Genomic DNA, 12684 nt, shown 5'->3' on the forward strand with positions numbered 1-12684 from the left:
CAGTAGCCCTGAGACTGCCGTGCAGAAATATCAGCCCACAGAGACAAGCACGAGATTCGAGATTCTACCGCTAGCCAATCGGATGTCTCAGATGACCGTGTCTGCAGTAATAGTAGTAGTAGTACCAGGAATAAAAGAAAGCTATAGCAAAGTTCATACTGTGAGATTTCTAAACGTTTAAAACAAGAGTTCATGTTTAAGTTCTTACTCAGCACTATCAACACTTTGTATTCAACACTTTGTATTCAACACTTTATAAGACATAAAATGTGTGTTCTTCCTATTTCCACACAGCGCTACAACAAGCACTGCAGCAGTAATGAATGAGTAAGAAAGACTATCTTTAGGCTAGTGTTGATGTTATTATTACCGGCTTGGGTCTTTTTTAATATCGAGGAATAATATGTCTCTGTTCATAGGAGTAACAACATGAATTTGTGCAAGAGGCAGAAATAATGCGTTGCGACTCGAGTTTGGCCATCAGCTGGAAGACCGTCCCTTTTTGGTCAGTGGAGGAAATGGAGACTGGAGGGATGTTGACAGGTGGACCCTCGGTCTGCTGCTCTCTCCCTCCGCTGAGACTGAACATCAGATACAGGCACCATCAGCCCAGTAAAATAAAAAGCAAATTATTTAAATGTATACTCACTCAGCTGTGCCTCACCAGTAATACAACAACGGATCTATTACCGGTGTGATCATATAGCCTACCTTAAATGTAGAAATATAATTTATAAAACATTCCTGAACAGCAATGTATTGGCAGGGTAATTCAAGCAAAGCCAATATATGGTGATAATGTATTGGGCCTATAGCTTACTGCACAAACCTAATTTCTACAGTACTGTTTTTAATTGGTTAATGTTGCATAGGCTTGCATTTTGACTCAAAGTGATCTTGACTCAGAAAAGGTTGGTGACCACTGTTCTAGAGTTTTCCCTGTTAACACCATCAACGGTTCCCTTCACTGAGGAAATTGTGACACGTAATATTAGCCACTTTCAATGCAACATACCGAAATACAACAAACTATGCAACAGATTTTTGTTTTAGGCAGAAAGCATCAGAGTAGGATTCTATTGCATTGACGCACACCACTCAGCCCGTACTCTACACAGACCAGTGTGGCATAAACATTCAGAGCTGCAGTAGACCTATATGCAAATAGACCATTGCCAAATATAGATCTGTGCCATTTATTTTGAACTGGACTGTGTTTACAGCATGAGCGGTTGTGAGTAGATGTGCTTGCTTTGAGAATGAAGCGAGAGCTGCATGTAGCCACGTCCACATTAAGTTCATATCCTTTGCTAGTTAGTGAGTTTTTAGCCCAGTTATAGATCATTTGTAGTCAGCAATAGGGGAATGATTGCTTCCTACAAGAGCAAACAACATATACATTTATAGATGTCTGTGAAACGCGAGTGAGGCAAAAAGCTTTTTTTTGTCTTAAAGGGGCAGTGTTGTATTTTGAGACAGGCTTGAATAAGCTAAACAGCCAATTAGCAGAGGGTAGCATAATTTGTCTGATTCTCTGTAATAATGGTATGGGAATAATAATGCATTTTACTTTGTAAATTAGTGTCTTGCATCAAACAACACAACAACATGTTTAGTCACTTTGTCTGAAGAACACATGGATAAACAGATTAATGTCAAGTCCTGAATGTTTTTTTCAAAATCTCATGGAATGTAGGCCTACAATGAACACCACACCATGGCTGCTACTGTAGGCTGAATGATAGAACAGCTATTTCCATGTTATTTTGCATTTTCTCCATAGTTGTTGATAGTAGGCCACCGGTAGGCCTACAGTATGATCAAATGACTAATTTCAGGAAACTAGGCGTATGTCGCACGTCGCTAATTGACAGGAGAGGCATTTGAACGTCCACTTAAAAAAAAATCTAAATGCGTTTTTGTGCAGAAATGCCTTCTGGAACATGTGAACTTTCATGTGCCTTAATAACAAACGTATTTTCCATCTGTAAATATGAAAACAATTGTTAAATTACGAGTCTAGTCAGTTTAGCCATGGAAAACGCCGGGGAACCTTCCTGCTAGCCATGATAGACTGAGATAATGGATGGGCTGGACATGCCGAGAGATGAGTTTGGATTGGTCTGCCATGTAGCATGCTTCTGTCGATAACATGAGCTGGTCAGTATGTGTAGGTCATCCTTTCTAACATGGTTTTTATGAACGATATCATGAAGTAAAACTGAAAAAGTGTTGCTATCCACTTTCTGGAGGACCGGCTTGAGTTTTGAAATGAGTGGAAGGCCCGATGGAATCATGATACTGTATGCACAAACTGTTTCCAATTGGGAAGCATGCACACAGCTTTAGTCTACACTTGCTGTTTACGAAGCATGTGACAAATAACATTTGATTTGAACCATTCATTCAGTAAGCAGCCTTTTTTCCACCTTTATTTAACTAGGCAAGTCAGTTAAGAACAAATTTTTATTTTCAATGACGGCCTAGGAACAGTGGGTTAACTGCCTGTTCAGGGGCAGAACAACAGATTTGTACCTTGTCAGTTCGGGGGTTTGAACTTGCAACCTTCCGGTTACTAGTCCAACACTCTAACCACTAGGCTATCCTGCCGCCCCAATTAGGCATACAAGCACACTCAGGCACATTCAAAGATACATAATGCTATATGGAATCCATCCAGTGTGCTATTGCCGATTCTTACAGGCACAAGAGTGTGTCCGTAGCTCCTATCTGTTTGTATCAACACTTCTTGGATCCAGTGCCAATCTGGTTAGGTAGCTAATTACTTCCAGTCTCCTGAAGATGTGCTAAGCTTAGCTTAGGTTGTGTGTACTCACATGACAGCACACTGAGCAAAGGACAGGTACTCCACCAGGATATCAAGACCCCTGTTCTCATCGTTGAGGAACTCCCGGACCCACCTGGGTAACATGGAGAGTGAGGTTAGTGGGGCAGAATATTCAGGAGCCAGCACACCCTTAGGAACAGACAGGAAGGAGGAAAGAGAGAAGAACAGAGAGGAACAGAGAGGAAGGAGCAGAACAGAGAGGAAAGAGAGAAGTACAGACATGAAGGAGGAAGGAGAAAAAAACAGAGAGGAATAGAGAGGAAGGAGGAAGGAGAGAAGAACAGAGAGGAACAGAGAGGAAGGAGCAGAACAGAGAGGAACAGAGAGGAAAGAGAGAAGAACAGAGAAGAAAAGAGAGGAAGGAGAGAAGAACAGAGAGGAACAGAGGAAGGAGGAAGGAGAGAGGAACAGAGAGGAACAGAGAGGGACAGAGAGGAAGGAGAGAGGAACAGAGAGCAAGGAGAGAGGGACAGAGAGGAACAGAAAGGGACAGAGAGGAAGGAGAGAGGAACAGAGAGCAAGGAGAGAGGAACAGAGAGGAAAGAGAGAAGAACAGAGAAGAACAGAGAGGAACAGAGGAAGGAGGAAGGAGAGAGGGACAGAGAGGAAGGAGAGAGGGACAGAGAGTAACAGAGAGGAAGGAGAGAGGAACAGAGAGGAAGGAGAGAAGAACAGAGAGGAACAGAGAGGGACAGAGAGGAAGGAGAGAGGAACAGAGAGGAAGGAGAGAGGAACAGAGAGGAAGGAGAGAGGGACAGAGAGGAAGGAGAGAGGAACAGAGAGGAACAGAGAGGGACAGAGAGGAAGGAGAGAGGAACAGAGAGCAAGGAGAGAGGAACAGAGAGGAAGGAGAGAGGAACAGAGAGGAACAGAGAGGGACAGAGAGGAAGGAGAGAGGAACAGAGAGCAAGGAGAGAGGAACAGAGAGGAAGGAGAGAGGAACAGAGAGGAAGGAGAGAGGAACAGAGAGGAACAGAGAGGGACAGAGAAGAAGGAGAGAGGAACAGAGAGCAAGGAGAGAGGAACAGAGAGCAAGGAGAGAGGAACAGAGAGCAAGGAGAGAGGAACAGAGAGGAAGGAGAGAGGAACAGAGAGGGACAGAGAGGAAGGAGAGAGGAACAGAGAGGAAGGAGAGAGGGACAGAGAGGAACAGAGAGGAAGGAGAGAGGAACAGAGAGGAAGGAGAGAAGAACAGAGAGGAACAGAGAGGGACAGAGAGGAAGGAGAGAGGAACAGAGAGGAAGGAGAGAGGAAGGAGAGAGGGACAGAGAGGAAGGAGAGAGGAACAGAGAGGAACAGATAGGAACAGAGAGGGACAGAGAGGAAGGAGAGAGGAACAGAGAGCAAGGAGAGAGGAACAGAGAGGAAGGAGAGAGGAACAGAGAGGAACAGAGAGGGACAGAGAGGAAGGAGAGAGGAACAGAGAGCAAGGAGAGAGGAACAGAGAGGAAGGAGAGAGGAACAGAGAGGAAGGAGAGAGGAACAGAGAGGAAGGAGAGAGGGACAGAGAGGAACAGAGAGGAAGGAGAGAGGAACAGAGAGGAAGGAGAGAAGAACAGAGAGGAACAGAGAGGGACAGAGAGGAAGGAGAGAGGAACAGAGAGGAAGGAGAGAGGAAGGAGAGAGGGACAGAGAGGAAGGAGAGAGGAACAGAGAGGAACAGATAGGAACAGAGAGGGACAGAGAGGAAGGAGAGAGGAACAGAGAGCAAGGAGAGAGGAACAGAGAGGAAGGAGAGAGGAACAGAGAGGAACAGAGAGGGACAGAGAGGAAGGAGAGAGGAACAGAGAGCAAGGAGAGAGGAACAGAGAGGAAGGAGAGAGGAACAGAGAGGAAGGAGAGAGGAACAGAGAGGAAGGAGGGAGGAACAGAGGAAGGAGAGAGGCACAGAAAGGAAGGAGATAGGAACAGAGAAGTAGGAGAGGAAGGAGAGAGGAATGGATAGAGGATGGAAAGAGGAACCGAGAGAAGGGGAGAAGTATAAGGACAGGCAGAGACTGAACACACTAGCTACTCACATTCCTGAAAACTGTAAAAGCCTGCACAAAATGGGGTCCCCCCCACTCCCCTCCACCCCACTACAACACCCTGACGGAGAGAGAAAGGACTTGGCAAGGCTCCCGATTTCCTCTTCATTTAACTCCAGCTTTCTGGAAGGTGAAAAACAAAGTCCAAGCAAAGGAATTCCTGTTGCGGTGAGATAAATAATATGGAAGGCATATGGTATGGCTGAGAGAGGGGACTGGGCTGAGAGAGGGGACTGGGCTGAGAGAGGGGACTGGGCTGAGAGAGGGGACTGGGCTGATAGAGGGGACTGGGCTGAGAGAGGGGACTGGGCTGAGAGAGGGGACTGGGCTGATAGAGGGGACTGGGCTGAGAGAGGGGACTGGGCTGATAGAGGGGACTGGGCTGAGAGAGGGGACTGGACTGAGAGAGGGGACTGGGCTGGGAGAGGGGACTGGGCTGAGAGAGGGGACTGAGCTGATAGAGGGGACTGGGCTGAGAGAGGGGACTGGGCTGAGAGAGGGGACTGGGCTGAGGGGACTGGGCTGATAGAGGGGACTGGGCTGATAGAGGGGACTGGACTGAGAGAGGGGACTGGGCTGGGAGAGGGGACTGGGCTGAGAGAGGGGACTGGGCTGATAGAGGGGACTGGGCTGAGAGAGGGGACTGGGCTGAGAGAGGGGACTGGGCTGATAGAGGGGACTGGGCTGAGAGAGGGGACTGGGCTGAGAGAGGGGACTGGGCTGAGAGAGGGGACTGGGCTGATAGAGGGGACTGGGCTGAGAGAGGGGACTGGGCTGATAGAGGGGACTGGGCTGAGAGAGGGGACTGGACTGAGAGAGGGGACTGGGCTGGGAGAGGGGACTGGGCTGAGAGAGGGGACTGAGCTGATAGAGGGGACTGGGCTGAGAGAGGGGACTGGACTGAGAGAGGGGACTGGGCTGATAGAGGGGACTGGGCTGAGAGAGGGGACTGGGCTGAGAGAGGGGACTGGGCTGAGAGAGGGGACTGGGCTGAGAGAGGGGACTGGGGCTGAGAGAGGGGACTGGGCTGAGAGAATCAAGACGTATACGCATACAGTTTGACCCATACGTTCAATAAATCCAACGTATACACCACCCAGAATGCACTGCAACTACCTCTGCAACGCAATACTGCAAAGCAAACGCAGTGTTTCATTGGAAATTAATGTAATTCTGGTGTACCAAAATGCAATGACACTGTCTGTGTGTTTGAAGCATTAGCCTCAAGACCCCTGCTCCCCCCTTGGGAAACCACAGGGGAGTAGAATTGGGGTAAAAGGTTCCAAAAATAGCCACAATATTTTGGTTAGTGATGTAACTGGGACAGGGGACTGTTTGGTTACAAAATAACCTGGAGAGCCAATGGTGAGGCAGAAAGGAAGGCCCATTGCCCCTGTGTGAGGGAGGGAGAGAGAGAGGAGGGAGGGAGAGAGAGAAGAGAGGGAGAGAGGGGGGTGACAGTGATGCAGCTTAAGCCCCACCCTCTTCAACATATATATCAACGAATTGGCAAAGGCACTAGAATGGACTGCAGCACCCGGACTCACCCTACTAGAATCTGAAGTCAAATGTCTACTGTTTAAGGATGATCTTGTGCTTCTGTCCACAAACAAGGAGGGTCTACAGCAGCACATAGATCTTCTGCTCAGACTTGGGCCCTGCCAGTAAATCTCAGTAAGACAAAAATAATGGTGTTCCAAAAAAGGTCCAGTCGCCAGGACCACAAATACAAATTCCATCTAGACACCGTTGCCCTAGAGCACACAAAGAACTATACATACCTTGGCCTAAACATCAGCGGCAGAGGTAACTTCCACAAAGCTGTGGAAGCTGTGGAAGTTATCTGTTATCTTCTTGCCTTCTTGAAGGCAAGAAGGGCCTTCTATGGCATCAAAAGGAACATAAAATTTGACATACCAATTAGGATCTGGCTAAAAATACTTGAATCAGTTATAGAACTCATTGCCCTTTAATGTTAGGTCTGGGGTCCGAGATGTGTGACCTGTTGCCATAAGAAAAGGACAACCAGTGAAGAACAAACACCATTATAGATACAACCCATATTTATGTTTATTTATTTTCTCTTTTGCACTTTAACCATTTGCACATTGTTGCAACACTTGTATGAGTGTAATATTTACTATCACTTTTTATTGTTTATTTAACTTTTGTTTATTATCTACTTCACTTGCTTTGGCAATGTAAACATATGTTTCCCATGCCAATAAAGCCCCTTAAATTGAAATTGAATTGAGAGAGGTGAGCAGAGAAACAGAGGAAGAGAGAGAAGCAGTGAGATTGGGTGTAGGGAGGAGTAAAGGGCAGGAGGGGGAGGAGTAAAGGAGAGAAGGGGGAGGAGAAGGAGGCACGCTTGATCAGTTTCCTGTCTACCAGCCCCCTCCCTCTCTCTCCCCTCGCTTCCCCTCCCTCCCTCTCCCCTCTCTCTTTCTTCCCCTCTTCCCCTCCCTCCCTCTCCCCTCTCTCTTTCTTCCCCTCTTCCCCTCCCTCCCTCTCCCCTCTCTCTTTCTTCCCCTCTTCCCCTCCCTCCCTCTCCCCTCTCTCTTTCTCCCATCTCTTCCCCTCCCTCCCTCTCCCCTCTCTCTTTCTCCCATCTCTTCCCCTCCCTCCCTCTCCCCTCTCTCTTTCTCCCATCTCTTCCCCCCCTCCCTCTCCCCTCTCTCTTTCTTCCCCTCTTCCCCTCCCTCCCTCTCCCCTCTCTCTTTCTTCCCCTCTTCCCCTCCCTCCCTCTCCCCTCTCTCTTTCTCCCATCTCTTCCCCTCCCTCCCTCTCCCCACTCTCTTTCTCCCATCTCTTCCCCTCCCTCTCCCCTCTCTCCCATCTCTTCCCCCCTCCCTCTCCCCTCTCTCTTTCTTCCCCTCTTCCCCTCCCTCCCTCTCCCCTCTCTCTTTCGCCCATCTCTTCTCTTCCCTTCCCTCCCTCTCCCCTCTCTCTTTCTCCCATCTCTTCCCCTCCCTCCCTCTCCCCTCTCTCTTTCTCCCATCTCTTCCCCCCCCTCCCTCTCCCCTCTCTCTTTCTTCCCCTCTTCCCCTCCCTCCCTCTCCCCTCTCTCTTTCTCCCATCTCTTCCCTCCCTCCCTCTCCCCTCTCTCTTTCTCCCATCTCCTCCCCTCCCTCTCCCCTCTCTCTTTCTCCCATCTCTTCCCCTCCCTCCCTCTCCCCCTCTCTCTTTCTCCCATCTCTTCCCCCCCTCCCTCTCCCCTCTCTCTTTCTCCCATCTCTTGCCCTCCCTCCCTCTCCCCTCTCTCTTTCTCCCATCTCTTCCCCTCCCTCCCTCCCTCTCCCCCTCTCTCTTTCTCCCATCTCTTGCCCTCTCTCCCTCTCCCCCTCTCTCTTTCTCCCATCTCTTCCCTCCCTCCCTCTCCCCTCTCTCTTTCTCCCATCTCTTCCCCTCCCTCCCTCTCCCCTCTCTCTTTCTACCATCTCTTCCCCTCCCTCCCTCTCCCCTCTCTCTTTCTCCCATCTCTTCCCCTCCCTCCCTCTCCCCTCTCTCTTTCTCCCATCTCTTCCCCTCCCTCCCTCTCCCCTCTCACTTTCTCCCATCTCTTCCCTCCCTCCCTCTCCTCTCTCACTCTCTCCCATCTCTTCCCCTCCCTCCCTCTCCCCTCTCTCTTTCTCCCATCTCTTCCCCTCCCTCCCTCTCCCCTCTCTCTTTCTCCCATCTCTTCCCCTCCCTCCCTCTCCCCTCTCTCTTTCTCCCATCTCTTCCCCTCCCTCCCTCTCCCCTCTCTCTTTCTCCCATCTCTTGCCCTCCCTCCCTCTCCCCTCTCTCTTTCTCCCATCTCTTCCCCTCCCTCCCTCTCCCCTCTCTCTTTCTCCCATCTCTTCCCCTCCCTCCCTCTCCCCTCTCTCTTTCTCCCATCTCTTCCCCTCCCTCCCTCTCCCCTCTCTCTTTCTCCCATCTCTTGCCCTCCCTCCCTCTCCCCTCTCTCTTTCTCCCATCTCTTCCCCTCCCTCCCTCTCCCCTCTCTCTTTCTCCCATCTCTTGCCCTCCCTCCCTCTCCCCTCTCTCTTTCTCCCATCTCTTCCCCTCCCTCCCTCTCCCCTCTCTCTTTCTCCCATCTCTTGCCCTCCCTCCCTCTCCCCTCTCTCTTTCTCCCATCTCTTCCCCTCCCTCCCTCTCCCCTCTCTCTTTCTTCCTCCCTTCCCCTCTCTACCTCTCTTCCCCTTTCTCCCATCTCTTCCCCTCCCTCCCCCTTCTTTTCCTGTCCAACCAGATGCTTTTTCAGATTGTTTTGGCAATCTGAGGAATAACATGTCGTAGAGGGGCCAGGATTCGGAGACACGCAACAAACAGGGCTCTGTTCCACTGACTCTATTCTGCCCACTAAACTACAGCCTTGGTCTGAAAATAGCATCCCTATTCTTTTACTATGTCCTTCTAGGAAAAACCTCAGAACACAAGACTTGATGAAAATGTAATAGGTATTACTCTTGGAGCCACGCCCTGAATACAATGACAGATCACAAATCATCTTTAAGTTTAATTTAAAGGACCTCTCTAACTCATCAGTACAGTAAGTATCTGTCTGATGTCTGATTAGGATCCTGATTAGGTTAAACAGTGTGTTAGGATGACAGAGAGGAGGGAGGGGCTGAGAGAATGTTTCTCCAAACTGAGTATTTTCGTATGTATGAATTTGTGTACGCGTGCGTATGTAAGCGTGCCTGCTTGCATGTGTCCGTGCTGCATGTCCGTGTTGCATGTCCGTGCGTGCTTGCACGTGTGTGTGCTTTTCACAGGGTTCATCATTGGTCGGCCATGCTTCCTGTCCCTCTTGTGTACACCACTAAGCTTCCTCCTTTACTATGTTATGGGGGAGTGGACCATTCCTTTCCTAGCAGTACAGTACAATGACTACCATCTGAGCATTGTGAAGAGGAAGACTGTGGAGACCTGGGGAGGCTGGGGAGACTGGGGAGGCTGGGGAGACTGGGGAGACTGGGGAGGCAGGGGAGACTGGGGAGGCTGGGGAGACTGGGGAGGCAGGGGAGACTGGGGAGGCTGGGGAGACTGGGGGAGCTGGGGAGACTGGGGAGGCTGGGGAGACTGGGGAGACTGGGGAGGCTGGGGAGACTGGGGAGGCTGGGGAGACTGGGGAGGCTGGGGAGACTGGGGAGGCTGGGGAGACTGGGGAGGCTGGGGAGACTGGGGGAGCTGGGGAGACTGGGGAGGCTGGGGAGACTGGGGAGGCAGGGGAGACTGGGGAGGCTGGGGAGACTGGGGAGACTGGGGAGGCTGGGGAGACTGGGGGAGCTGGGGAGACTGGGGAGGCTGGGGAGACTGGGGGAGCTGGGGAGACTGGGGAGGCTGGGGAGGCAGGGGAGACTGGGGAGGCTGGGGAGACTGGGGAGGCAGGGGAGACTGGGGAGGCTGGGGAGGCTGGGGAGACTGGGGGAGCTGGGGAGACTGGGGAGGCAGGGGAGACTGGGGAGGCAGGGGAGACTGGGGAGACTGGGGAGGCTGGGGAGACTGGGGGAGCTGGGGAGGCTGGGGAGACTGGGGAGGCTGGGGAGGCTGGGGAGACTGGGGAGGCTGGGGAGACTGGGGAGGCTGGGGAGACGGGAGGCTGGGGAGGCTGGGGAGGCTGGAGAGGCTGGGGAGACTGGGGAGGCTGGGGAGGCTGGGGAGACTGGGGAGGCTGGGGAGACTGGGGAGACTGGGGAGGCTGGGGAGGCAGGGGAGACTGGGGAGGCAGGGGAGACTGGGGAGGCTGGGGTGACTGGGGAGGCTGGGGAGACTGGGGAGACTGGGGAGGCTGGGGAGGCTGGGGAGACTGGGGAGGCTGGGGAGGCTGGGGAGGCTGGGGAGGCTGGGGAGACCGGGGAGGCCGGGGAGGCAGGGGAGACTGGGGAGGCTGGGGAGACTGGGGGAGCTGGGGAGGCTGGGGAGACTGGGGAGGCAGGGGAGACTGGGGAGGCTGGGGAGACTGGGGAGAGGGAGACTGGGAAGGCTGGGGAGGCTGGCAGGACAAAACAATAGGAGTTAAAAGTGATCTGTGTGCCAGGGCTTATGTCGATCAGGGCAGCAGGAAAACAAGCTGTAGGTCCCTCGGACAGGAAGAGAAAGAGCACAGAAAGGCCCTTTATTTCTTAAAGGGGATGGGAGATCATGGAATTGTTTCTTAAAGGTAAAATAATAATGAAGATCATTTCCCATCAGCCTTCACTTCCGTAGTAGCCAGTATTCTTCTAGCAGTCCCCCGCCCCAGGAGTAACATTATAGCACTACATTGAGGAATTAGGACAAGTCACATCAATCTCTGGTGAATATCATGTAAAAAGGGACTGTTGTGTTGGTGATCTAATGTACTCTGACTCTCATTGGAGAGGAGAGGAGAGGAGAGGAGAGGAGAGGAGAGGAGAGGAGAGGAGAGGAGAGGAGAGGAGAGGAGAGGAGAGGAGAGGAGAGGAGAGGAGAGGAGAGGAGAGGAGAGGAGAGGAGAGGAGAGGAGAGGAGAGGAGAGGAGAGGAGAGGAGAGGAGAGGAGAGATCATCACCCTATGTGATTGGTCCTCAGTGATATCTCCAGTTCCCTCAGAACCTTAGTGGACTCCTGGACCCGCCTTCGGAACTTCTTGCGTGTGACTCCTGGGTCTAAGTAGCCCCGTAGCTTGGAGATGTAGGCATGAGGAGGGTTCTTCACCTGAAACCGTTCCTAATATAACACACATGGAAGAGGGAGGACAGAGTGAGCAGTGCAGCGTAAAAGGTTTCTAATCATCATGAAGTGAAAACTAAACCTACACTGGAAATATATATGTTTCTATCAAAACTATTAGCATTGCTTCATAGCTATTGGTTTCTGAATAGACTAGACGTGTGGGATTGTAGAGCTGTAGTTGTGGGTTTGTAGAGGTGTAGTTGTGGGCTGTAGAGGTGTAGTTATGGGTTTGTAGAGGTGTAGTTGTGGGATTGTAGAGCTGTAGTTGTGGGTTTGTAGAGGTGTAGTTGTGGGTTTGTAGAGGTGTAGTTGTGGGCTGTAGAGGTGTAGTTATGGGTTTGTAGAGGTGTAGTTGTGGGTTTGTAGAGGTGGAGTTGTGGTTTTGTAGAGGTGTAGTTGTGGGTTTGTAGAGGTGTAGTTGTGGGATTGTAGAGATGTAGTTGAGGGTTTGCAGAGGTGTAGGTGTGGGATTGTAGAGGTGGAGTTGTGGGTTTGTAGAGGTGTAGTTGTGGGTTTGTAGAGGTGTAGTTGTGGGATTGTAGAGATGTAGTTGTGGGTTTGTAGAGGTGTAGTTGTGGGTTTGTAGAGGTGTAGTTGTGGGATTGTAGAGGTGTAGTTGAGGGTTTGTAGAGGTGTAGTTGTGGGTTTGTAGAGGTGTAGTTGTGGGATTGTAGAGATGTAGTTGAGGGTTTGTAGAGGTGTAGTTGTGGGTTTGTAGAGGTGTAGTTGTGGGATTGTAGAGGTGTAGTTGTGGGCTGTAGAGGTGGAGTTGTGGGTTTGTAGAGGTGGAGTTGTGGGTTTGTAGAGGTGTAGTTGTGGGTTTGTAGAGGTGGAGTTGTGGGATTGTAGAGATGTAGTTGAGGGTTTGTAGAGGTTTAGTTGTGGGATTGTAGAGATGTAGTTGAGGGTTTGTAGAGGTGTAGTTGTGGGTTTGTAGAGGTGTAGTTGTGGGATTGTAGAGGTGTAGGTGTGGGATTGTAGAGGTGTAGTTGTGGGATTGTAGAGGTGTAGTTGTGGGTTTGTAGAGGTGTAGTTGTGGGATTGTAGAGGTGTAGGTGTGGGATTGTAGAGATGTAGTTGAGGGTTTGTAGAGGTATAGTTGTGGGATTGTAGAGGTGTAGTTGTGGG

At 50.9% G+C, this 12684-nt stretch overlaps 1 protein-coding gene across 3 annotated transcripts in view; it reads right to left on the reverse strand.

The window, feature by feature from the left end:
• Nucleotides 1-12684, reverse strand: part of LOC109878414 (formin-like protein 3) — a 91539-nt gene that overhangs the window by 30052 nt on the left and 48803 nt on the right. For all 3 annotated transcript variants that reach the window (XR_004203716.1, XM_031794593.1, XM_031794594.1), the window contains exons 3-4: nt 11393-11550; nt 2838-2921 (exon numbers count right to left, since the gene is read on the reverse strand). Coding sequence is in view for 2 of the 3 variants with exons in the window: in XM_031794593.1 (XP_031650453.1) it covers nt 2838-2921; nt 11393-11550 (242 nt within the window). In the remaining variant the exon portion in view is untranslated. The remainder of the gene's footprint in view (nt 1-2837; nt 2922-11392; nt 11551-12684) is intronic.

This window comes from Oncorhynchus kisutch, linkage group LG17, assembly GCF_002021735.2.
Source record: "Oncorhynchus kisutch isolate 150728-3 linkage group LG17, Okis_V2, whole genome shotgun sequence".
Lineage (NCBI taxonomy): Eukaryota > Metazoa > Chordata > Actinopteri > Salmoniformes > Salmonidae > Oncorhynchus > Oncorhynchus kisutch.